This window comes from Acinonyx jubatus, chromosome E2, assembly GCF_027475565.1.
Source record: "Acinonyx jubatus isolate Ajub_Pintada_27869175 chromosome E2, VMU_Ajub_asm_v1.0, whole genome shotgun sequence".
NCBI lineage: Eukaryota > Metazoa > Chordata > Mammalia > Carnivora > Felidae > Acinonyx > Acinonyx jubatus.
This window is the reverse complement of record NC_069396.1, coordinates 28546812-28572234: the sequence shown is the minus strand read 5'-3', so window position 1 is coordinate 28572234 and position 25423 is coordinate 28546812. Positions and strand designations below refer to the sequence as shown.

The 25423-nt window shown below is 54.2% G+C and overlaps 1 protein-coding gene across 2 annotated transcripts in view; it reads left to right on the top strand.

The window, feature by feature from the left end:
• The window catches only part of SLC6A2 (solute carrier family 6 member 2), a 48482-nt gene extending 23262 nt beyond the window's left edge, over positions 1-25220 (top strand). Inside the window, exons 5-15 of one of the 2 annotated variants that reach the window (XM_027044469.2) lie at positions 5077-5215; positions 12893-13027; positions 14708-14811; positions 16588-16712; positions 17462-17574; positions 18696-18824; positions 19324-19423; positions 20990-21090; positions 21538-21705; positions 23128-23199; positions 23798-25220. In XM_027044469.2, the coding sequence (XP_026900270.2) occupies positions 5077-5215; positions 12893-13027; positions 14708-14811; positions 16588-16712; positions 17462-17574; positions 18696-18824; positions 19324-19423; positions 20990-21090; positions 21538-21705; positions 23128-23199; positions 23798-23821 (1210 nt within the window). In that variant the 3' untranslated portion in view covers positions 23822-25220. Of the gene's footprint in view, positions 1-5076; positions 5216-12892; positions 13028-14707; positions 14812-16587; positions 16713-17461; positions 17575-18695; positions 18825-19323; positions 19424-20989; positions 21091-21537; positions 21706-23127 lie in introns of both variants that reach the window. The other variant, XM_053209957.1, reaches the window with a different exon arrangement.
• The last annotated feature ends 203 nt before the right edge of the window (positions 25221-25423 follow it).

Below are 25423 nucleotides of genomic sequence, written 5' to 3'. Positions count from 1 at the left end.
GAGTCTGGCCTTTACACTGGCGAACTCTCTAGACAAAGCCTGCGAGGCTGACCGTGGATTTCACACGCGCGTGGGGGCATTTCAGCCATCCGGTTGGACACGCACTCACGTCATTTTAGCAACTTTCAGGACAAGTACAGCTGGTCCGGTGCCTTTTTCTCATGCTTTTAATAGTCAGATTGGCCAAAGGGTTATTGACACCATTCAATATTCGGCCCATGAAACAATGAGGAAGGAGAATTAAGAGTCAGGTGGGTTCAGGACCTGATTTTAGTTCTCTGTCAATTTTTGGATGCACCCACCTGCTTTCTTTCCTTTCCCTTCCCTTGAGCTGTTTCTCCACTCCCCACCCCTACCTCCCCTCCTCCTTCCCCCTCCCTCTCCCTCCTCTCCCCCTCTCTCCTGCTCCCTGTCTCTCTCTCAGGACATAAGAGAGGAAACTAAGTCAGGACATGATTTTGAGTTGAGACCAGCAAGGGGAGAAGTTTGCCAGGCAGACAAATTGGGCCGGGAAGTGTGTTCTAGGTGGAAAGGAACAGGAAGTTCTAAGGGCCAGAGCAACCAGAGCCTCATATACTTGAGAAGTGACAGTGGCTCACTGGGGCCAGAAGCCCAAGGCAGGGTATGGTGAGACAGGGGATACGCTGGGCAGGGGACAGTTATGAAAAGTTTCAGGTTCTGAAACGTTTATGTTTTTATCCTTTAGACCAGGATTTCCTAACCCCCGCACTTTTAGCATTATGGGCTGGGCAATTCTGCATTGGGGCAGGGCTGTCCTGTGCATTTGGGATGTTCGGTGACATCTCTGGCCTCTGCCCATGAGATATGGGCACCGTCTCCTCCACTCCAGATATGAGAGCCCAGACATTGCCAAACAGCCCTGGGGAGGCAGTGGGAGCCACTGTTCCAGGTGATAAGGAGCCCTGGAAGACTTAGGGGCAGGAGACTGACAGATTAGAAGGGCAGATCAGACAGATGGATTTAAGGGGCCGTGGCATGGGGAGATGGGGAGACTTCTATAGCAGCAGGGGAGAGAATGTGGGTCTGGCCTGGGACAGGGCAGCAAGGGTGGGGGGTGGTAGCAGACCAGGAGGCGGGATTAGGACGGGCCAGACACTGAAACCGATTGCATGGGGGGGGGGGGGGTGGTGCTGATGCTAGGTGAGTCCTTTAAAGCCATGACATCTGGCCTGGGGGCCGCAGGGATAGGGGCCATCTGGGGAGGGGACATATGGGCCTTTGTGGACCACACAGCTCTGCCCATTCGTTCACACTTGCTCACTTGCAGATAGATGCATGTGCCCGCCCACACCCCCTCTGTCCATCTCTCCTTCTGCCACACCTGTGCACCTCCTCTCAGCTCACCTGTCCTCCCGCACTCTCAGAGAAGGCACCGGCCACCCCTCAGTGAACCCGCCAGCTGACTCCCTCGGACTAACCTAACTCCCCGGTCATTTTGGGGGCACTCCTTAGCTCCTTTGGGGGCACTCCTGCTCCTGGAAGGCTGGGACTGGATCATGATCATTAGAGTTACCATTTGTTGAACCATTTCCTGAGTTCTAGGCATTGTCTACATTCTGGAATGTAATCCGCACGAGAGCATTTTGCTGAAAAGGAACAAGGCTCAACAGGGGGAAGGTCGGCACCAGGTTTTGTCGCCCGCTACCCCGCAGGAGCTCCACGTGGCTTGTCTGCAGCCGTGTCACGGGCCCCCAACCCTCTCCGGCTCACAGAAGATGGGCAGAATGAGTTTGCGGAATCAGTGAGAGGGTTCGGGCCACCCCATCACTGGTGGCAGGGCCAGGGTGGGATCCCAGGTCTGTCTGATCCCAGTTCTGTTCCAGGTTCTTCTATTTGCTTTCACGTTCTTGCAAATAATAGACATCGGTCTTGAATGGATGAGTAAATGATCAAATAAGTGAATGAAACACGCCTCCACAAATTTAAATGGTGGTGGCCTCCACAAATTTAAACTCCTGCCCAAGGATAAGCTAACCAAGTTTCCAGACTCAGGGTACGGGTTTCCCCACCAGGGTAGCATCTTCCAGTGCCTCTGCTCCCAGCGAGTGCGGCCATCTATCTGCCTCTGATTCTGTGGGCTCCTCTGAGACCCAGGCGTCCAAACTATTCCAAGCCCGCATTTTTTAAGCTGCTCTGGAGCCTTTTCTTCCCCTTAGGCACAGAAAGCCAATTTTATTTTGCCAGGAAAGTAAAGACAGTTTCTGGAAGACTCACGTTTCCTCTAAGGAAAACGTGTAACTCAGATTTGTTGAGGGGGCCTGTTGTTCAAGGGGTCTCAGCTTTGGCTGCCCAGTAGAATCACCTGGAGAATTTAAAAGATGCTGGTGCCCAGGCCCATTCCCCATGGGTTCTAATTCAGTTGGTTGAGAGGGGGGCCCAGACGTCAGTAATTGTCACAAAGCTTCTCTGTGTGATTTTTTTAAAGGTTTATTTATTTATTTTCAGAGAGAGAGAGAGAGCAAGAGAAAGAGAGGGAGTTCACGAGTGGGTGAGGGGCAGAGAGAGGAGAGACAGAATTCTAAGTGGTACTGGAACTCACAAACTGTGAGAACACGACCTGAGCCGAAATCAAGGGTCTGGACGCTTAACCGACTGAGCCCCCCAGGGGCCCCTCTGCGTGATTCTCATGAGCAGGTTGAGAACCCTGTTTTGTTGATGGGCCTGCAGGTTACATTCTCTGTACCTCGTATTTCTCTTCTGGAGGGAGGGAGTGAGGAGAAAAAGGAGGGAACGGAAGAGGGGTGGGGAGGGGTGGGAGAGAGAGAGAGACAGACAGAGATACAGATAGGCAGAGAGATGGTCGACTACCGCCGGTTTATCCACTGTGGGCGTGTGAACTTTTGCCTTTAGTGTGACCTTCTTTTGGGTGAACTGTGGGGAAGGATGGATGGCGAAGCTGCCTCTGGCCTGTATCGCTGGTGTGCGCGTATCAATCAGCCACTTTCTGAAAGGACCGCTGGCCGAGAGCAAAAGGCCCTGCAGGACGAGACAAAGGGAAGCTAGGTTCCCGCGTGGAAAGTGGCTGGTTGCCCTGGACGGTGTCAAAGGGTGAGGACTCCCCCAGGTCGGAGGAGGAGCTGCTGAGAGGTGGAGTGAGGGCGTGGGGGAGGCTGACCCTCTGTCCTTCCTGGGTCCTCTTGCTTTAGAAGGTGGATTATTGAATTTAGCAAGTGACGTGGTGAGCACGTGTCCCTGATCCAACAGTCTGCTCTGAGCTAACCAGGCCTGAGTGCCAGGCCCAGGCTTAGCACTGCAGACCCGGGACCCAGGATGGCTCGTCCACCCTCTCACCCTGGGAGAACCTTGCATGCGGTCAGCCCTAACGCCTCAGGGGCAGGCATGGCCTGGGGAATGAGCCAGGAGCCGCAGGAACTGGGAGGGTTGAAAGGCCCGTGCCGGGGGTGATCACGGAGGCCTCCCAGAAGAGGTGACATTGGAGCTGGGCCTTGAAGGGTGTTGACAGTTTGCAGCCTCTGAGTGTGGAGTGCTGTGGAGGGCAGGCAGGGACCAGTTCTGGGTGCCCCTGAAGCTCCCTCCGCTCCCGATACTTGTCACACTTTATTGGGACTGTGCATTCAATGCTGCCTCGGTTGCTACACTATAAGCCCCCCACACAAGGCACCACGTGCAAGGAGTCCGCACTGTGCTGCTGAGGCCCGGGATGAGGGTGTTTACAGCAGGCACTCACCAAGGAATGAATGATCGGGGTGCAGATGGCTCTGCCTTACCAAGCTGTTCCCTCTTCCTCAGAAACAATTCTGCTTTCTTTGTCTTCCCCGGTCTGTGGTTTCATCGGTTGGTCTTCCTTGACGTTTGGTTAGACCCTAATGACGTTGATTAGCCATGAGCAGCCGGTCATTTTGCGTGCGATTCTGTTTACTGTTTCTTCACCGTAGATTGTGTGAGAGACCCCGCTCTTCTCAAACCTCATCTGTGTTTTATTTGTTTTCCTTACTCTAACCCCGCTCTTCTCAAACCTCATTTGTATTTTATTTGTTTTCCTTACTCTAAAATAGGATATGCTGTATTGTAGGGGAGTGCATGTCAGTAAGGGACGGTTCCAGAATGTCACAAACTGAACACAGCCATGTTCCCAAGCACCCAGAAACATAACTGACCGGCGTCCCAGAAACTCCTACTGTGTCCCCTCCCGTTCAGTACCCGCATCCCCACCCTGGCTGCACCCTTCCTGACTTCTAACACCTTGGGTTACTTTGGCCCGTTATAGTTTGTGCGAGCCGAATCAGACAGAAAGTCCTGACTTCCTCAGGTTCGGTGTTCACTTCCTTCTCATAAGATTGTACGTGAGGGGTCCATCCACAGACAGCCGGTGGTTTTGTAATATTCCATTTTATGAACGTATCATGATCGATCCATGCTACTATTGATGGATATATGAGTGTTCTCCAATTTGAGATTATTGTGATTAATGCTGCTGGGAACATTCTAGAACATGCGTTTTGGTGAACATACGTACACATGTCTACTGAGTAAATACCCAGGAGTGGACTTGCTAGGGCGCGGGATATGCACGCCTTTAGCTTTTAGATGAGAAACGTTTATTGTCATCTCAGTTTCTGGACCAAGGGATTCGTAAGCTCAGCAACATGAAAGTTTTGGACTGGACAATTCTTTGTTGTCGGAGGCCGTCCTGCCCGTGAAAGGACGTGAAGGCTGTCCCGTGCGTTGTAGGATGTCCCTGGCCGCTATCCTCCGGATGCCAGTAACACAGCCTCCAGACTTTTCCTGTTATTTCCATCTTCTCTCCAGGACCAGGCACGCAGGTGGCACTCAAGAGATTTTTGTCACACTGAAAATTTTTGTTATTGCTTAAAAAAGACAGCCTGGAGTGGGAAGACCTCCCCGATGGTTTCCTGGCCCAGGGCAGGATGGCGTCGAGCAGGCCCAAACGATGCAGGGCAGGGGTCGGGGGTGGGGCAGCCCACGGCCGGCTTCCGTCAACGTGCGCTTTCGGGGGGCCGGCCTCTGGTTAAGGCCTTGGTCACCCTGTGTGATGACACCATCTTCCCCGGCCCCCTCTCCTCCTCCGGGCAGGCGTGGCGTCCTGCACCTTCACGAGAGCGGCGGGATCCACGACATCGGCCTGCCGCAGTGGCAGCTCTTGCTGTGTCTGATGGTCGTCGTTGTCATCCTGTTTTTTAGCCTCTGGAAAGGAGTGAAGACATCAGGAAAGGTAATACCTTTCTTTCTCTTTCAGTTGGGAGGTTGGCCGGAAAACAATTATTTTCTAGCTATGATTAGCTGGTTGGTGAAAAGAAAAGGCGGACGTAGAAGGACAGAGCCTGGGTCTGCCCCCACCCCAGCTCTGCCGCTGGCTAACCGGGAGACCCCAGACAAGTCCCTCCCCTTCCCCAAGCCCAAGGCTCCCCAGCAGTAGGGTGGGGGGGGTGCATCAGGGCTCCCACATTCAAGCCAAAGCTCCCCGATAGCAGAGACCAGGGAATGGGATACCACAAGGGGCTCAGAAAAGGCCTAAAGCAACCTATTGACGTGTGATTGATAAATCATGAATTCTGGCCCCAAACTTGATGCAAACTTGCATCCTTCTCTGGAACATAACCATTTCCTTCACTGTAAAAATCGGTGTGTGTAGTCTGGCACAGTGCTGAGTGCCCACAGGGGTCTAGGTTTCCTGGGGAGAGGGGCACAGGGTAAAATGACGTAGGAGGGCCACGGGAGTTGGCGTTTTGTCCTGGGTGACCCTTCCTCCTGTCCCCTGTATTCAGTTCCTCGGGGTGGAGTGTATCCGCTTCATGATCCATGTTGATTCTGAGCCCGGGGAGCATCATGAGAACAACAACGCCGTTTGGGCCCCGTGGGCTCCACGTGGAACTTCACTGTACCAAAGAGGCTGTAGTTGAAAAACGCTCTTTCCCACGTTTTGATTGGCAATTGCTGTGTAACAACACACCCCAAGATGCCGTGATGTGCAGTAACCATTTTGTTATGTCTCATGACCCCGTGGGTTGACTGAGATCAGTTTCGTGGGTCTGCTGCCCCACGTGATACTGCCTGGCTGCATATCTGGGGGTTCGGCTGAGCTGGAGCGTCCAAGATGGTGCGTGCTCATGGACGGCAGTTGGTACTGGCTGGGAGCCCAGCTGGAGCCGTCAACCAGAGCATCTTGGGCTGTTTCCACATAGCCTCTCCAAGCGGTCTGGGCTCCTCACAGCATGGCACCGAGTTCCAAGAGCAAGTTCCAAGCAGACAAGCCCCAGTGTGCAAGTAGCTCTTCCAGCCTCTGCTTGCATCATGCTTGCCGTTGGCCCGGTAGCCAAGATAAGTGTTGTGGGAAAGCCCAGCGTCGGTAATGGAGGGGACTGACACCGGTGTGGGTTCACTGGGGGTCACGAGGCAGCAATCTACCACAATCAGGCAGGTGGGGATTTGTGAGAAGCTTCGTTAGGCAAGTGATATGGAAAGTGGCATGCATCAGGGTATTCCTGAGTCCTTGGTATCCTAGAGTCCTTGGTAATGCCATTGAGAGCAGAGATAATGGCAGGGGTCCAGCAGCCAGTGGGGATGAAATCTGTCAAGAAAGGCTTGTCGTGGAGCTTTCTGTCAGCATGTTGGAGACCCAGTGTCTGCCCCAAGGAGGAACCCAAATAAAATGCAGACCGGAGCTGGGAGCAATTCCGAGGTAGGGCAAAACCAGGCTAGGACCACTACCATCCCGACACCCGGCACATAGTAGGTCTTCAATAAATACTAATTGAAGGATTCATGAGCAAAGGAGGTTAAGTAGGCAGAAAGAAAGAAGGATGGGTGGATAAATAAGTTGGGGAGGCTCATTAAGTGTTCTTTCGAATTCAGTACAACTTACTAAGCATTTATGAACACCTACTGTGTGCCAGGCTTGATGCTAGTGATGCAAGAATAGACCAGACAGATTCCTTCTCCAGGTGCTTATGGTCTTATGTGTGTTACGGACAGACGTAGGTCAACCAGTGCCACTAGTTTCTTGAGTCTTCATCCAGAGACATGTGTGTGTCCCCTCTAAATAAACAGTGACGGTCACAAACTGTGCACACTATTCTATGTCCTGGTTTTTTGTTTGTTTGTTTGCTTTTGCTTTTTGTCTTTTTTACTGTACCGTGGAGATACCTTCACATCCGGGAGTCAAGATGCATTTTAGTTGAAATACAAACTGGATTTTTCAGCTGTCCTTATATCGATTTAGCAGGTCACCACGGTTTTTTAACAAGAAAATGGCCTAGATCGTAACAGAATGCATTGCACGTAGTAAAAGAAGAGCTGGCTGGCTTGCAGAATTTGGATTTCAGCCCTAGCGAGCCACACGTTGGTGTGGATTTCGTCTCGGTGTTCAAGATTTTTTCTTACCGTGAGTGGTCAAAAAGGTGAGAGATGCTGCATCAGAATGAGGTCTTGGAACCCGACAGGGGCCGTAAAGACCACGAGAAAGGGACATTCGGCCCAGGTCTCTAAGGACAGGAGCAGGTAGGGATGGGACAGAGGGAAGGGGTTTTCAGTGGAAGGAACTGCCTGAGTAAAGCCACAGAGGCGCAGAAGCCCGGGCCAGCCTTGTCCAGCCTCTCTGCACCTTTCCTGGGTATCAGGAGAAGGGCTCTCCCGGCCTCTGCGGGTGGCAGAATTGCGAGATGCATGATCTTTCCCACTGCTTCTGGCCTGAGCCTGAGGCCACCACAGCCTCTAACATTGCATCCCAAGGTTAAGTGCCCGACAGCCATAGCCGAAGTTGGTACAGCTGGCCCCACCTAGGGTAGCACTTGCTGGGAGCAGAGTGTGAGTTGTCTGCAGGGAGCCGGATGATAAGAAAGAGCACAGCTGAGCCTGCTCAGTTCCTCCGCACCTCCTTTAAGGAGGTAAGCCCTCCCCTTCAGAGTGTAATGAGTTGGGCGGGGAGGGGGGGATATTGCCCTAGGGAAACCCTCCACCCCACATTTTGCGTAAATCCCCCCAGCGTTCTGGCTTCTGGTGGCTGAAAGGGAAAAGGCCCCTGGCAGTCCGTGGGGAGGGAGCTTTCCAGAATGGGAAGCTTCACTCAGGACGTTCCTGTGCCCCGTCTTGAATTGCTTTTATAAACTAGCTCATGAGAAAATCAAGAGCGTTGCGTGTATCTGCCCAGACTACATCTGGAACGGGACGGAGCTGTTCTTAGCAGGCTTCCACAGCCACAGAGACGGCCCAAAATGAGTTGCAAATGTTCACACTTCCTGTCTTGGCGAGTGAAGGCTCTGTGTCTGGGCGGAGTTGTGACTCCATGGGACAGCTATGATGGTGGGGGGCAGGGCACGGTCTGAATCAGGGAGAGGGGCTGCCCCAGATCACACACACACTGACCTTGGCCCATTGACCACCTCGGGGTAGAGGGCAGAGGCTTGAGTGGGGAGTCGGCCCCCAGGGAGTCACTCTGGAAGCACGGGCACTGTTGTTGGCAATCCTGGAGTCCTGCCTGCCCCCCCCGCCCCCCCATCTCATGAGTCCTTAGTTGAACTGGCTCTTAAACCATAAGCCCAGTCACCGAGCCCCCTAAATGTCAGACCAGAAGGCACCTTCAGGCCATCTACTCCAACCTGCTTGGACACACGGGGAAGCTGAGGCCTGGAGGGGGACAGGATTTCACCGCAGTCTCTCACGTGGCTAAGACTTGATCCTGGGTCCCATGTATACACTGGAGTGAGTGATCGACAACATGGCTTTGTGGCCAGACCACCTGGGTTGGAGTCCGGGGGCCATCGTTTCCTGCTGGGTGACCCTGGAATTAATGCCGCTCTCTACTGATATATTTGTGCCAACCTCCGGGGCCACTGGGAGGATGGAGGAGAGGTCCTTGGTACCACGCTGGCAGATGGAAATCGATCAATAAATGATCTCCATCCTGCCTTTGTCTCCTTCCCCAGCACCCCTTCCAGTGCTCTTTCCCCCCCTCAGAGGACTAAAGGCTCCGTAGACTCTGTGTGCATTGGAGGGAGGCGCGGGCTCAGGCTCCCACCTGCTCTGTTTACATATTGTACTAAGTGTTCAGACATCTTGGGCTCCCCTAGGCCTGGAGATAAATTAAGACAACAGAACTGGCTGGGCGTGGCCACCATGCTCTGCCCACTGGACGGCCAGGCTATGGGCTGTTTGGGCGGACGGGAAGAGACAGAACACCTCTCAAATTCTGGCAAAGTGTGGTGGGGTTGGGGAGAAAACTGGACCGATTAATAAAAAGCCACCCGAGTTTTAGAATTTTTATTTTTAAGAATTTTTAAATTTTTAATATTTCTTTTTGAGAGAAAGAGAGGGGCGGGGGGAGTGGAGAGGGGTAGGGAGAGAGGGAGACACAGAATCCAAAGCAGGCGGTAAGCTCTGAGCTGTCAGCACAGAGCCTGACTCTGGGCTCGAACTCACGAATCACGAGATCATAACCTGAGCTGAAGTTGGATGCTTAACCAACTGAGCCACCCAGGTACTCTGAGTTTTAGAATTTTTAAGTAGAAAGGTCATTTTGTTACTTGGAAGTTTCAAGTCATAATTTTTTTAAGTTTACTTATTTATTTTGAGAGAGAGGGAGAGAGAGAAAGCAAGAGCTAGGGAGGGGCAGAGAGAGAATCCCAAGCAGGCTCCGTGCTGCCAGTGAGGAGACCAATGCGGGGCTCAAACCCCCCAAACCGTGGGATCACGACCTGAGCCAAAACCAAGAGCTGGATACTTAACCAACTGAGCTACCCAGGCACCTGCCCCCCTGGTCATTATTCAGCCAAGTCTTCCCACTAATGGTTCAATACAAGCTGTTCCTCACTTGCTTTAGTGACTCGACTGGACCCAGTATAATGGAGAATATCATTTGCATAGGAGCAATGAATGTGCTACAGTTTTTATACCCTGGTGTTTTCTCATGTAACATCAGTACATACTCCTCACCTCATGAACCTTGTAGGTCTTCATTATTAGTGCAACTGTCCCTAAAGCCCAGTTCGGAGGGTCACACATTCGGAATCAGTAGAGGCTAAATCAGTGCAGTGTTGTGTGACAAAGCACGGACATTTCTCATCTCTGTGTTAGAGTAGACTTCAGTGGTGACCCCGAGCAGTGCTTCTCAACCTTTAGTGCCCATAAGAATCACAGGGAGGGCTTGTCAAAACCCAGATTTCTGGGTGTCTCCTTGGGAGTCTGACTCCTTGAGGGTGGGGTGGGAGTTTGCATTTATGACAAGTTCCCAGGCAATGCTGATGTCTGTGGTTCATGGGCCTCACCTTGATGTAGGCAATCCTTTGCCCCATGCCTGGCTCTCTGGCAAGATTTGCACACCTTCAATAACAGGGACCGTGCTGTCTCCCTGGGAAGCTCATTCTCTCTTTAGAGAGATCCAGTCTTTAGAAAGTTCTTCCTTTTATAGAGCGAAGATCTTCGTTGTGATTATCAACCATTGGTTTGAGTTTGGCAGCCTGGAGCCAGACAAATTCTAGCCCCTATGCGTAGAAGCACAAGGTGGGTGAGAAGCTGGATTTGAGGCAGTGGAAAGCAGCGGCCTCCCTTGGGGACTGAGGACACTTTGCCCAAACAATGGGCTGCTTGTCTGTCTTTTCATCTCCTGGTCCCAGATGGACCAAGTCTGGCTTCTTGTGGCCAGAGATGCACTGCCAGTTAAAATTTGGAGAGCAGAGATGACAGAGCTCAGGGTACAGACTGGGCACATGTTAGTATGAGCTCGCAGTTGGCCGAGGATCTTTTCACACAAGATTTTAGGCAGCTGAACTCACTACCACCTTCCATTCTGAGAACTTTCAATAAGACTCAGATGGTTTCGCTTTGAATACATATGCATGGACAAGAGAAGTTCCCCTTTCTTGATGCTTGACTGCAGTCAGGGTTACAGCTCAGTCATGTCCCCATGGTCCTTGTGTCCTGATAGGTTCCAAATTAAATCCATGTTGGAGCCTCAGACATGACTAATGAGTGCTGCCTGCACATCCCCTGGGAGGTGCCTTGGAGTCACACCAAGGATGTTTTTTGATGCGTGGAGTATGGTCTCACCTGGCCTGCAGCTGTGGACGTGAAGTGTAGGGGAACACAGCAGTTAGGACCAATGCAAGGATGTGTGAGGGCTCCTCCTGTGCCTGTCACCAAGGAGTTAGACCCATTTGTTCCAGTTTAGGGGAATAAATCCAGGATTAATGCGGAGCCACCCAGATGCAATGGTTTCACTTTCCAAGGCATGTCTCCCTCCTTATTTGTTTTTGGCAATTTGTCCTCCCATTCCTGCACTTTTGAAAGAGAACGGAGACCTAAATCCTATATCCACAAAGACCACCCCCCCCATAGAATCAGGGAACAATGGAGGAACGGCTGGATAACATGAAACAAGATGCTGATTCCTCTTCTGGTTCCCTCAGAAGACATGACCAACCACTGATGCGTTTAGTCATTCCCTGCTCAGTTGCTCGTTCATTCACTTGCTCCTTCTTTCATTTGTTCTTTGACTAACTCGGTCATCCACTGACCCTCAGAATTATCACTGACTCACTCATCCATCTACTCACCCATGTGCTGAATAATTCACTTACCTAACCACACATCTACCACTTAACTGTCTACCCAAGTATATATCCAACCATCCAACCATCCAATCATTCATCTATACAACTGCCCAATCATCCATCCATCCATCCACCCATCCAATCATTCATCCGTACCACTGTCCAGTCATCCATCCATCTATCCAACAAATGTTTCTTTAAGCATTCATGTATGCCATGTGCTGGGGGTACAAACTGGAAAAATATAGGGATTTTCCTTCCAAGGAGCTCCTGGTCTACCAGGAAAGACAGACAGAGAGGATAAATCCCGGTCCTTCAATGTCGGTATGGAAAACAGAATTTTGTTTTGCATATCTCAGTTTTTGGGTTGAGCCCATTATCTTTCTAGGCCAGCAAAGAATTTAACCTGTGGTCATGTTTCAGGGCTTCCATATTCTCCCCAGGAGTGTGTGAAGATTCTGGGGACTGCATAGTGCCAGGGCTTGGGGAGGAGGGGCTCTCTGGTTCTTACGTCATGTGTCCTCTTTTGTTTCAGCTGGGTCTTCTTGGGTCCTGCCTAACCCAGCCCTGAACACATTTCACAGTCTTCTTTCTCTAAGGCTCTCCGTGGCTGCACCTGCCTATAGCAGTGATTTTTAAACCTTGACCGCACATTGACATCACGCGGGGGGAGAGGGGGAACTTATAAAACATACTAAAGTACAGGCCACACTCCAAGTCAATTAAATCAGAAACCCCAAGAATGGGATCTGAACTTTGACATTTTTAACAATAACTTCCCCCAGACTATTCTGATGCGTAGTCAGGGGTGAGAAGGGACAGTGAGGTTTGCCGTCGTCCTAAGTCTGTCCCGAGATAAAGAATGGCCAGAGAGCCTTCTTTCTGCTCAGCCACATCTCCCTTCTCGGGCAGTGAGCTGGGAGGAGATGTTTGAATGAAGAAAGAGGAGCCGGAGAGAGGCGGGAGGGAGGAAGGGAGGAGGGAAGGAGGGAGGAGGGAGCAAGGGTGGAGAGCATTGGACGTGGGTGTGCTTAGATCTGCCTGGGGCAACTTGAAGGGGTCAGTAGAGGCCGCTCATCAAAGAGGAAGCACCGGGTACCGTGAGAACCTAGTCTTCGTCCCGGCTGCCCCCGCTCCACGGCCGTGCTACCCCAGTGTGCGGACTCTCCCACTTGGTCCTGAGCCGCGGGAGTGGCCTCATTCAGAGATGGGGCTTGTGGCACGCGTGAAGGAAGGAGTGGGGAGGGCATGGCCGGCCCCCTGGGCGAGAGCCTGACCCCCACCCCACCCCCAGCGCCCGCGTGGCGGCGGAGCCCGGCTCTCACAGCAAGCTTGTCCGCCGCCAGGTGGTGTGGATCACGGCCACGCTGCCCTACCTCGTGCTGTTTGTGCTCCTGGTCCATGGCATCACGCTGCCTGGTGCCTCCAACGGCATCAACGCCTACCTGCACATCGACTTCTACCGCCTGAGAGAGGCCACGGTCAGTGACGAGGGACCACGCACCCGTGGGTCAGGGTTGGGGAGGGGTCTCAGCGTGGGCAGCCGTAGGCACCCTGGTCCTAGGTCTGCCATAAACTTGTGGCATAGCCTGGGATGGAGGGTAGACCCTTCCCTCTCCCTGCTGCTGCTTCTCCGTCTGACCGACGCCCATTTGATTCGCCCCTGCTGGTCTCCCAGCTGTGATGGCCCGGGATTCTGTGGCTCCATGTGGTGTTCTGTGCAGAACTTTCCAGAGGGAGGCAATGCTCCGTCCCGGGTCCTGACACCTGCTCTGGCCTCCTAGCCCACCGCAGCCACCCCAGTCTTAATTCCCGCCTCCAACCCCCAGCCCTGCCTCTGCTGCCATCCCATGATGTCAGCAGAAGCAGCAGCTGCAGCCACAGGGCGCTCTGGACCCCACTGACTCTCCCCCACCCTGCCACAGCCTCCTCCAGCTCACTGTCCTACCCAGAGACACAGACTAAGCGAAGATGGGGTGAACGCGGAGTGGAGTCCGCAGCAGTGGAACGAGGCTGGGATCAGAGTGTTGGAGGTATCCGGTGCCTTGAGCACATTCCAGCCGCGGCTGAGATCATCTCCCCCTCCTCCCTGAGGCCGGCCTCAGGGACAGCAGCTCAGCATTGCCCCTCACTCTTCCCAAAGGCTTCTTCACACTCTGTCTGAACCCACAGTGATCCTGGCAGGTGGGAGCCACATAGGCTTAGGAGGGACGCAGCTTAGACTCACCTCCCATAGTGATGACGCTCCAACACACCACAGTGTTACGGTCCAATAACCAAGAGGGAAACCTATTTCCTTAGTAAGTGTCAGAAAGATGACAGAGCTTAAGACCCGAACCAGTCTTGTAAATTGTGGAGCAAGCCGGCGTTCGGTTTGTTCTGCACCCGTTTAAATATCTTGTCTTCGTGACGCGTAGACGCTGAGCCCATATGCTGTCTCAGGGAGCAGACCCGATCTCCTCCGTCAGATTGCGTCTCTTGTTACACCTTCGGCTTGCAGAGTAGGGGAAGCCTAAGAGACGTGAGGGAGGTCCAACCCGCGTGCAGATCTCTGCCCGAGTGAGCTGGGTGTAATTCCCCCCCACCCCGACCCCGTGCGGGTGAGGAAACTGGTATATAAAGAGGTGAAAATGACCAGGGCTAGAAGTTGGAGGGGGGCTCAGATCTCCGGGGTTCCAGCCATGTGCTTCCATCACCCAAAAGATGGGAAAAGTAACTCCACTGGCCCCCCGAGGAAGTCACCGCGGCCTGCGGGCTGGTTTTGAGACAGTAGGAGTCCCTGTCTCTTTTCTGAAGATGCCGTCTCTGTAACTCCTGAGATGTTCATACCCTTTGCCCTCACTCCATCCACATTCTAGCCTAGAACTGTGAGTTTACAAGCTTTCTTTGGAAGTCAGGACATCAAACTGAACCAGTGAGTTCCTCCAGGGTGAGCTCATTCGTGGCCACCGAAGGCCGGAGCTGCCAGAGGGACCGCAGGCCTCTCTCCAAGGTCGCTTTGTGCAAGTTTCGGGGGAGTGGCGTGGCTGCCCGTCGCTGGTTCCGACCTCGTTTCCTCAGGTCTCAAGAGCATCCCTGGGGCCCGCCAGCCATCCCGGAGCAGTGAGGTGGTGCTGTTCTGTAGGCAGCAGAGGGTGATGGCTTTTGTCTGCCTGTTTCAGGTGTGGATCGATGCGGCGACTCAGATATTTTTTTCCTTGGGGGCTGGATTTGGAGTCCTGATTGCATTTGCCAGTTACAACAAATTTGACAACAACTGTTACAGGTAAGATCCTTGGTGGGGCTCTGGAAAACTCTAGACCTGGGGACCGACTCCTGCAGGGGTGGGAAAGAGGGTTCCGGTCTGGGGCGAGTCCACTCTTCTTCCTCTGTCAAATGAGGCAGAGTGGACCTTCCACGAACTGCAGAGTGGGTGACCTCTGACATGGCCTAAGGGGGTCCTAACGAATGCATTTTAATTCAGGACACCTCTTCAACAGGCAAGGTGGGTGCTGGGAAAAGTGAGGCCACAAGACCTGGGAGGTCATGGGGACGGGTAGTTGGGTCAGAGGAGCACCGTGTGCCTTTCAAGAGCAGACAACACCGTCCGGACACCCAGACAGGCAAGGACTGGTCACATGGGAGGTGCGGGTCTGGCAGGGTCAGAGGTAAGGCTGCAGGGTGGACAGAGAAGTCTGTGTAGGACCCCAGAGTCAAAAGGCCACGTTCCACGTTCTAGCTCGGTTCTAGGTCAGCAGTTAACATTGCCTCCCCTGGGCCCAGTGCCGTGACAGTCTCGGACTTGGGCACAAATTGGGCTGGGTCCCGTCACCCGGCGAAGGCTTAAGACAGAATCACCCTGGGGCACCTGGGTGGCTCAGTCGGTTAAACATCACCAACAGTGTGGAGCCTGCTTGGGATTCTCTCTCTCCCTCTCTCTCTGCCCCTCCCCTGCACACTCACTCTCCCCCTCAAATGAATAAACATTAAAAAAATAAAAGAGACGCCTGTGTGGCTCAGTCAGTTAAGTGTCCGACTCTCAATCTCGGCTCAGGTCGTAATCTCACGGTGCGTGAGTTTGAGTCCCGTGTCGGGCTCTGCACTGACAGTGCAGGCTGCTTGGGGTTCCCTCTCTCCCCCTCTCTCTCTGCTCCTCCCCTGCTCGAGCTCTTTCTCTCTCAAAAATAAATAAGTAAGCATTTTTCTAAAAGACAGAAGCACACCATCCTCTGGTGCGTGACAAAGTGGGATGGATGCATGCCAGCGGGCAGGCTGTAGGCAGGCCAGGGAAGTGGGGTGGTCGGCAAGAGCATGGAGGGGAGTGTGAGGTGAGCCTTGCAAGATGGCTGGGGATTGTGACGGAGGGACACAGAGTGGAGGGCACGCGTGGTGGGGAGATGCCTGAGCGAAGCCAGGGAGGTGCTGTGTTCGTGGGCCAGCAAGTCGACTGGTATGTTTTGTCCTAAGACTGTATCATGGAAAGGAAGGCAGGCTGGAAGGTTGGGTCACTTTTTCTTGAAGCTTATTTATTTATTTTGGTAGAGAGAGAGAGAGAGAGAGCACAAGCAGGGGGAGGGGTGGGGGCGGGGACAGAGAGAATCCTAAGCCGGCTCCATAGCGTCAGTGCAGAGCCCGACGCGGGGCTCGAACCCACAAACCACGAGATCATGACTTGAGCCGAAGTCAAGAGTCGGATGCTTGACCGACTGAGCCACCTTGGGTGCCCCAAGGTTGGGGCATCTTAATGAAGCTCTTGAAGGCCTTGAAGTCGAGCAGCACGGGGGAGCTACAGACAGTTGGTGGAAGTGGAAGGCGGGGCATGTGATTCCCCAACAAGAGCTTGCTACCAGCCCCTGGTCCCAACGTGTTTCATCTAAAAGCTGTCAGTCCGTCTCCTGAACCTGCACGTCCTGACCCGCTGGGGCACCGGGGTCCCTGTGGCGGCAGGGAAACTGGGGGGGGGGGGGGTGGCATTTGAAGCAGCCATTGCGTAGCCAGTGCGGGGCTCAGTGAGCAGGTGGGGCATCGGGTGACGTGAATGAACGGCGCTTCTCTCCCCCAGGGACGCCCTGCTCACCAGCACCATCAACTGTGTCACCAGCTTCATCTCTGGGTTCGCCATCTTCTCCATCCTTGGCTACATGGCCCATGAACACAAAGTCAACATTGAGGACGTTGCCACCGAAGGTGGGTGGGCAGACGCAGCCCACGAAGGGCGGGGGCTGTGGGAACGAGAGGGCTGGGCGTGGAGGCTTCCAAATCTTCCAGCTGCCTCCGAGGCTGTCAGTTGGGAGTTCCCGGCAGTCCTGGCCCCTGCTTATGTAACGGAACCTTCCCTGAGTCGGGCCAGGCAGGATCGATTTTGGAGCTGAGCGCTTGACAGCCCTTCATTAGTTCTCACACCGCCGTGGGTGGTAAAGTGTTAATCGGCCCACTTTACAGGTGAGAAAACTGAGACTCAGGCTGTGTGAGCTGCCCAAGGTCACCCAGCTAGTGAACAGTGGTGCTAGTGTTCAAGCCCTGAGCTGTCCGACTCTGGAGACTGGCCTTCCCTACTGTTTCTCATAGTCTTATGGCCACAAAGAGGTTGAGGCCCGGGAGGGAACTCTAATGGAGCCTGAGGACCACAAACTTTTCAGGGTAGGAGGCTCCCTGAGGGTGTGCGGGGAGGGGCCTCACGGCCTGGAGCCTGGAGCTGCCCGGGCGAGGCGCTGCTCTCTGACCTGGCTGTTTGAGGTCAACCTCCCCGGGACCGTGACAAACTATGAGCTGGATCCAGCTTCTCCTGTCACCCGCAGACCCTTGGTTGCTCTGCCTCAGGTGACTGGCCAAGTTCCGCGGGGCTGGCTGGGCTGACGGCCTCAGCTACCCTTGTCCCATTGGCATCTCCGACCAGCGGGCCCAGCCGCTGATGAGGTCCTCGGTGTTTCTCACAGGAGCCGGCCTGGTTTTCATCCTGTACCCAGAAGCCATTTCCACCCTGTCGGGATCCACATTCTGGGCTGTCGTGTTCTTCATCATGCTTCTGGCTCTGGGAATTGACAGCTCGGTGAGTGACCCTGCTCGGGGTACCCCACCACACACACGCCGGGCCTGACCCTCCCCATCCCCCAACTACTCAGCCTGACGTCCCCGCTTGGTTACCGGTTGTTTCCAGAAAGCCCTAATTAAATGCAGACAAGCCCTCACTCAAAAAAAAGGGCAAGACTTAGGCCAAAGTTAAGACCCAGTAGAAACGTGGTGGCATCACAGAATTCACATCGGAAGAGACCTCCTCGGAGCCAGCTGGGCGCCCCCCTCTCACACCTACGGGAGCTGAATTCAGAGGGGGCCCGGATGGAACGTTTCTTCTCTAACCAAGCACCCTTCCCATTATATTTCATCACCAATGGCCGACAGGACACTTTGAGTCTCATTAGTTTCTTTTTTGTTAACCCATATGCAAGATTAGATTTACGGACCTCTTTATGTCTGTGTCCACCTTCCGTACGTCACGCCTGGAAATTTGCAAGAAGTCTCTGCGTAGGGAAGTGTGTTGAGAAGGATTCTGAGGCTGCTTCCAGGCTTGTAGGAAGGAATAGTGATTTTGATTAACACCGTCTGCCGAGGGGACAGGGGACACGTATAGGTAGAGAGTGACAGCGTGTGCACCTCTTATCTGCCATCCCAGGCTTGGGGGATCACTGGAGTGAGCACATGATTATTACTCATATGAGACCCTTTCCGACTCTGAGAGTCTGGCGTGAAAAATCCTTGTCAGAAACCGCTGCCTCAAGTTCCAGCCACCGGAAACGCTCTTTTGGTGGTTGTTTCCAGAAAGCCCTCTGCTTATATGCAGGTAGATTCCATGCATGAGCAGTTTGGCATTTTACCCCCTGCCCTCTTCCTGGGCTGATCAGTACCGGCTCAGGCCAACCGCGTGGGAACGGAGACAGGTACCTGTGATCAGAGGGACACAGGAGTTAACTTTCCAGCCTCCCCCACATAGTTTGGGAGTTCTGAGTTTGGTTGAGGACAGGGCAGAGTGGGGGGAGGATGAGGAGGAAGGCAAGGCCGCCACCAGGGTGCCCGTGTCCCCTGGGCTTCGGGAGGTCCGAGGGAACTGGGGCCTGGGACCCAGGTGCGGGCAGTCTCTCATCCGTGCTCCTCGCCCTGCCTGGCTCTGTGCAGATGGGAGGCATGGAGGCCGTCATCACAGGCCTGGCGGACGACTTCCAGGTCCTGAAGAGACACCGGAAACTCTTCACATTTGGTGTCACCTTTGGAACCTTCCTTCTGGCCCTGTTCTGCATAACCAAGGTGAGGAGGGGCTGGGCCCTGGGTCACTTGGAGCTCGGGCGGCTGCATTTCAATCCAGTCGGGCATCCCCAGCCTTGGAGCTGGGGTGGGGAGGGCCAGGGTGAGCTCAGTGGGGAAGGGAGGCGGGACCTCAGCCCTTCAGCCCGATCCCCTGGGGCTAACCCCCCAGTGTCCTCAGTCTCCCGCCTCTGAGCCTGAAGAGTTCCAGGCGACTCTTTCAACTGCTTGTTTGTGTGAGGGGCAGCCAAAGTCCCTGTGAAAGCCCTGTCACATTTGCTGGCTGAAATACCCACCCTCAGGCCCAGGGACTACAGAAGACCTTCAGTAGAAAGCAAATAGGCAACATGGAGACAGTAGAACCACAAACAACCCTGTCACCTGCCTTCTCAAACAGGGTTCTGAGCCAGCGGGGCAGGGGGCAGGTGAGTTGGGGTGGATGCGACGGTCAGTGGGCCATTTCTGGCCGGGATGGCCTCAGGCTTTGTCTCTCGGTGCCCAGGGCGGGATATACGTGCTGACCCTGCTGGACACCTTTGCGGCGGGGACCTCCATTCTGTTTGCCGTGCTCATGGAAGCCATCGGAGTCTCCTGGTTTTATGGTATGAGCAGGGCCCTGGAAAAGCCTCACCCCCACCCGCAGAGGCAAAGGGGCTCTCCTTTACCAGCACGGCCACGGCCTGATTCCAGAGTCGAGCAAGTAGCTTGTCAGGGAACAGGTCTTCCAGCCCCCAGCTCATCTTTGCATGAATTCCTTTTAACGGAAAGGAAAGCCCCCCAGGGGCACCCAGTGCCAGCTTCTAGCGAGGGACTCAGGGAGCTGCTGATCCCCAAGCCGTGCAATTCGTTCTAGAGTGAGATCGCCACATTTAGCAAACAGAATACAAGACGCCCAGTTAAACTTGAATTTCAGATAAGCAATGAGTAATTGGTAATTGATTTACTGTTAAGTATGTCCCAAATATTGCATGGGATGGAGTTAAACCAAAATCTCTTCCGTTATCTTTCTGAAATTCAGATATAACCGAGTGTCTTACTGTTTCTCTGATGACCTTATTCTGGAGCTGAATGGGGAGAAAGCGTTACAAACTGTCAAATGTGTTCTGTTTTCTTTTTTCCCCACGTGTCGCATCAAAGAGTTAATTCACGTGAGTCTGGACTCTTTCATCACTGTTTTTGTTTTTTTTTTTTAATGTTTACTTTTGAGAGAGAGAGAGACAGACAGACAGAGTGTGGGCGGGGGAGGGGAAGAGAGAGAGGAAGACACAGAATCCGAAGCAGGTTCCAGGCTCCCAGCTGTCAGCATGGAGCCCGACGCGGGGCTCGAACCGTGAGATCATGACCTGAGCCGAAGTCGGAAGCTTAACCGACTGAGCCACCCAGGCACCCCCATCATCACTGTTCTAAAAGACAGGGAACAGGGCAAAGTGGCAGGCTTGGGAGCCAGGCCACCCTGGCTGTGTTACCTGGAGCAAGTCCCCTCTGCTCCCGGAGCACTGTGTTCCCCCTGAAAAACAAATCAGAATGGCACATAAAAGGTGATACTGTTTTTCTTAACTTTTTAACTGCAATACAGTCGACACACAGTGTTACATTAGTTTCAGGTGCAAGGCATCGTGATTGGACACCCCTGTCCATTACTCAGTGCTCCCCAGGAGAAGTACAGTCACCATCTGTCACCAAACAATGGCACTACAGTACTGTTCATTATCTTCCCTGCGTTCATGACTGACTTATTTTCTAACTGGAAGTTTGAACCTCTTAATCCCTTCTGTCTGTGTCTTGTATCCCTTTCCCACCTGGCTCCCCTCCAGCAACCACCAGTGTATTCGAGAGCGTGTGTGTTTTTTTCTTTGTTTCTTTTTTACTTTGTTCCTTTGGTTTGTGTTTTAGATTCCACATAGAAGTGAAGTCATATGGCCTTTGTGTCTCTGTGGCGGACATGGTGACCTCTAGGTCCGTCCGTGTTGTCACAAATGGCACTTGCTGGGTGTCTCTTCTTCCCTGTTCTTCGCCAGCCACTGCCGGCGCCCAGGGCTCCTAAGTGCCAGCGTGTCCGAGCCTTGCCCCGCTGCCCCCTGGGCAGCCTGACTCTCAGGGGAGGGCAGCAGGGGGCGGCCCAGCGCTCCTCAGGGACCGGTGTAACAGCCTGCCCTGTGTGTGCACAGGTGTGGACAGGTTCAGCAACGACATCCAGCAGATGATGGGGTTCAAGCCAGGCCTGTACTGGAGACTGTGCTGGAAGTTCGTGAGCCCCGCCTTCCTCCTGGTGCGTACCGTGTGGCCCGGCCTTCCTGGGCAGAGGGGGCTGTGTCTGGGCTGGGGGGGGTGGGGCGCGGGGATCTTTGCTTTGCGGGTGGAGGTTCTGGGGAGCAGAGCCCGGGTTATGCAGACGGGACAATCAGGACACTCAGCCCCGCCGTGGCACCACCACTCAGCCCAGCTCCAGGGTCACCTTGCCACTCCTTTTCTCTGTTTCTGGCTCCCTTTGTCCCCTTTGGTCATCATTTGCTTGCTGAATGAATTCTTCCTCCTTCTCTACCTCCTTTCTCTTTTTCTCTTTCTTTCTTATCTCCGTCCCCTGGCCCCTCACTTCCCACGGATCTTCCACTGCCTCTCTCCCACCCGCTTCCTCTGTCCTCTCCCCGTGGCTCTCCGTCCTGCTCTGTCTTCACGTCCCTCCTCTTGTCCCTTCCTACTGCCCGGTGTCCCGCAGTTTGTGGTGGTGATGAGTGTCGTCAACTTCAAGCCACTCACCTACGATGACTACATCTTCCCGCTCTGGGCCAACTGGGTTGGATGGGGCATCGCGCTGTCCTCCATGGTCCTGGTGCCTGCCTACAGCATCTACAAGTTCTTCAGCACGCGGGGCTCCCTTCGGGAGGTAAGCTTGGGGCCGCCAGGCGGTGCGGGGGACGGGACGGGAGGGATGTCCCCGGTCATCCCCGATGCGACGGGAGAGGACAGACACGAGGACACGGACCCCAGAGCCGCCACCATGGCCAGGTCGTTTCCCGCCCCCCGCCCCCCAGTTTCCACACTGGTACCCTGGGGATAGCGCTATGGATCTTGAGAAGACAGAGGAAGCACTCAGCACAGTGCCGGGCACAGAGGACACGTCCAAGGCTTGCTGCCGACTGTTATGTCTGTGTCGGGTGCACACGTGCTCTGACTGCAGTCAGTCCCTACCGATCTTTATGTGAGGAGGTGACACTCAGGTCTGTCGTGTCCCAGATGCCCCCACTCTCCCAGTCTGAGCTCACTGTGATCTGGTCATTGAAGCTTTTACCTGCCTCCTTCCTGAACCCGACACCTTCCTCTCTTACTTGTACGCGTTGTGTGTGCATGTGCGCGGAGAAAGGTTGAGGGAACGGTGCCCTCACTCAAATTATGTCTGTCCTATTTCGTTGATAGGCCTTTTCTTTCATAAATAATGGTGACGGTCTTTTCCTAATGTCCTTACTTCGGAAGATGAAGTTTCATTCCTTCATCCCTTCATGCCCTGACTTTCCAGCTATTTGGTGTGAGTCTACAAGGCCCCAGCAGTCCACTGGGCACCAGATGAAACTCCCCAGAGCTCACATTCTAATGAGGGGGACAGACAGACAAATGAGGGCATCAGGAAGCGGGCCACACAAGGGCTGGGGGAAGAGGGTCCCAGGCCGGGCTTGTCTGTCCCCTCCCCCGGCTCCTTGTGACATGTTTCCTGTCCTTGAAATCCCACATCCAGGAGCCTCCGGGTCACCGGGAGGGTCTGTGCTCGGTCAGCGCATCCTGGGCCTGAGAACCACGATCTGCTTTGCACTTTTTATTTGTCACACTGTGGGAGCAGGGAGGGCGTCCCACCTTGCAGGGATCAGTCATTGATCCAGATGCCTTCCCGAGTCCCCGCCCTGTGTCTGCACCCCAGGGAGGGCCTGCCCTGATCCCCAGCAACGCTACTCCATCTTCTGGGCCCTCGTTGTGCTCCGAGCCTGTCCTCTGCAACACTTCAGCTGTGGTTTCAAAATTGCCCCTGTGCGTGTGTGTTCCCCAAAGCACAGACCGTGTGCGTCTCCTTGAGCTCTGCAGCCGCAGGGCCTCACCTCGTGTCTGACCACAGTAGTTGACCCCATAAACACAGACTAGACCAATGAGTCCGCGTGAACCGACCCGGGCCACAAACAAGGACAGTGTGTCTTGTGTGGACCTCACACGCTGTCCTTGTGGGACTTCAGGGCCAGATAGCAGGTGGCCTGTGTCTGGGCTGCCGGGAGGTGCCCCTGGGCCCGGCTGAGGCCTCCTCCCCCTCCCCGTCTTCTCACAGAGGCTGGCCTATGGCATCACCCCGGAGAACGAGCATCACCTGGTGGCCCAGAGGGATGTCAGGCAGTTCCAAGTAGGTGCAGGCCGGACCGCTCTGGGCGGGAGGCCGGACCATTCCGGGTGGGGGGCCCTAGCTGCCCCCGACTGTATGCTGGCTGCACATACCACATGCTACAAAACCCTGAGCAGCTGTGGGGCTATCGTCCCAGGGGTGTGGTGTCAGGAATGGCGGAGAGGGGCCTGTCCCCTGCTTCTACTAGCTTCCAGCTGCCCCTCTGCTCCTTGGTCCTGGGAAACCACACGTCCAGTCTTTCCGAAGCTTTATTTCCCCTCTGTAAGTTGTCACCCTAGGCTGGGGATCTCTTACCTCGCAGGATGAGCCACAGGATGACCTAAGTCCTTTAACTTTAAAACCCTGGGGGGTGGGGGCTGGGGGAGGGTCCTGGTGAGCCCCCTGCTTCAGACTTGCTGTGCCACTTTGCGAGGCTTCCTCGCCCTTTCTGGGCCCAAGTGACGGTTAGGGAGTCAGCCTGCACGTTCTCCGGGGTCTTTGGAGGGAGGGGCTGTGTTCTCTGCCTCCCCGTGCTTCCGCTGTCCTTCTGGGCCCCGGGTCCTCTTGTCCCCACCCGCCTCTGGCCTTGGCATCACGACCCTGCCATCTTCCTCTGCAGCTGCAGCACTGGCTGGCCATCTGAGCCCCAAGGAGGGACCCTGCCGTGCCGACGCCCAGGTCCAAGGCTTTGCTGCCACCCCGGACACAGTCTTGGGACTCCTCTCCCGAAAGATGTTCTCTCCATCCCTACCCCTCTTTCCCCAGTTACAAATGATTTAGTGACCTCGTTTTTATTCACCTTCTGTTCATCTGGCCCGGAGGCTTTGAGCTTGGATTGGAAAGTCTGGAGGGGGAGGAGGAGGGGAGGGAACAGGAAAAGTGACTTCCATCGAGCCCCTTTTGTTTTGGGAAAGCCTCACCCACCCTGGGATCTGGCCCAAGCTGAGCTCCATCCACGATTCGGGCAGAATTCACCACTACTTTTGCTGTGCTTTGGGGCCACAGGAGAAATCCCGCCCGCCAAATCAGAGAGAGGATGTCGTTTTTGGCCAGATACCATAAAACCGAACACAAACAAAAAGGCCGGCTGCGTCTGGGGCAGGGGATCCTCTCTCTCTCTTGCCACCCAGTCAGCATTCTGGTGTCTGAACCTTGATCAGGGAGCGTGGCTTGGTTTGTTCCGGTCATCAGTCTGGATAGATGCTTTGGAGGCTTGTGAGAAGAATCCTTCATGGTTAGTTTTCACTCTGGCTAAGCTGAATCTGATTTGTGCATGTTCTGGAACATTCTTCCAGCTTCTGGTGGTCAGAGGGTCCAGAGCCATGGATGTCACGAGGCAAAATGTAGATGAGCCGCAGTAGGAGGTTTTGCAGAAGTACCAGATGAGCTCATAGAGGCCACGTGCAGGGCTTGGTCTGTCGGGCACATGGGGCCCAGAAACCCATCTGTGGCTTCTGAGATCTTTCTGGGGGACTTGGGACAGGAACCCAGCGAGGCCAGAAGTGTGTCTATACTACAGAATTCTCTGCCATCCTCACAGGGACAGGTGGATGCCCAAGGGCATCCTTATAGGCTGTTTGTTTATCTGTTGTCCGCAGACACCTGCAAAGGTCTTCCCTGGGAATCCCACCCAGCACAGACCAGGGCTCTCAAGTGGTGGGGAGTTGGCCCTGAAAACTCCCTTTGTCTCTCCTGATGGTCTTAACTTGGCATCTGAGGGCATGGTGGAGCCAAGCAGATAGCAACCTGGTCATTCAAGTCGAGGGGAAAATATTCTGAGCTGATGGAGCAGGATGATGGTTTTAGAGAATTTGCAGGTTGACTTCTGATACACATTTGCAAGTGGCGCCCTCTGGTGGTGGTGGTGGTGGTGCGTTTCAGCTCCGAGAACAGATTTATAGTTTGGGAAGTTGGTGGCATCTATTTGGGGTTTCTGTTTATGGTTTGAGTCTCATGCCTTCCTTGGAAATCTAGATTCAGAGGTTCTTGTTGTGACTGAGGAAGCCCCTATTGAGGAATCTTGGGCCATAAATAAATAAATAGGCTGCTCATACTGGGAGTGTAGGAAGACTCACATCCAGAAGGTACTTTGCATAAGACTGGGGTGTCCCTGAGCCCGATCAATCAATCATGCAGTTTGTGGAAGAGGGTTATGTTGGGGGCAGGGGGAGTGGTGGGGCAGGGAGGTGGTCTTCTCTCTGAAGGTCCTGAGATTTCCCTGCTAAGTCAGTGTCCTTGGGTCACT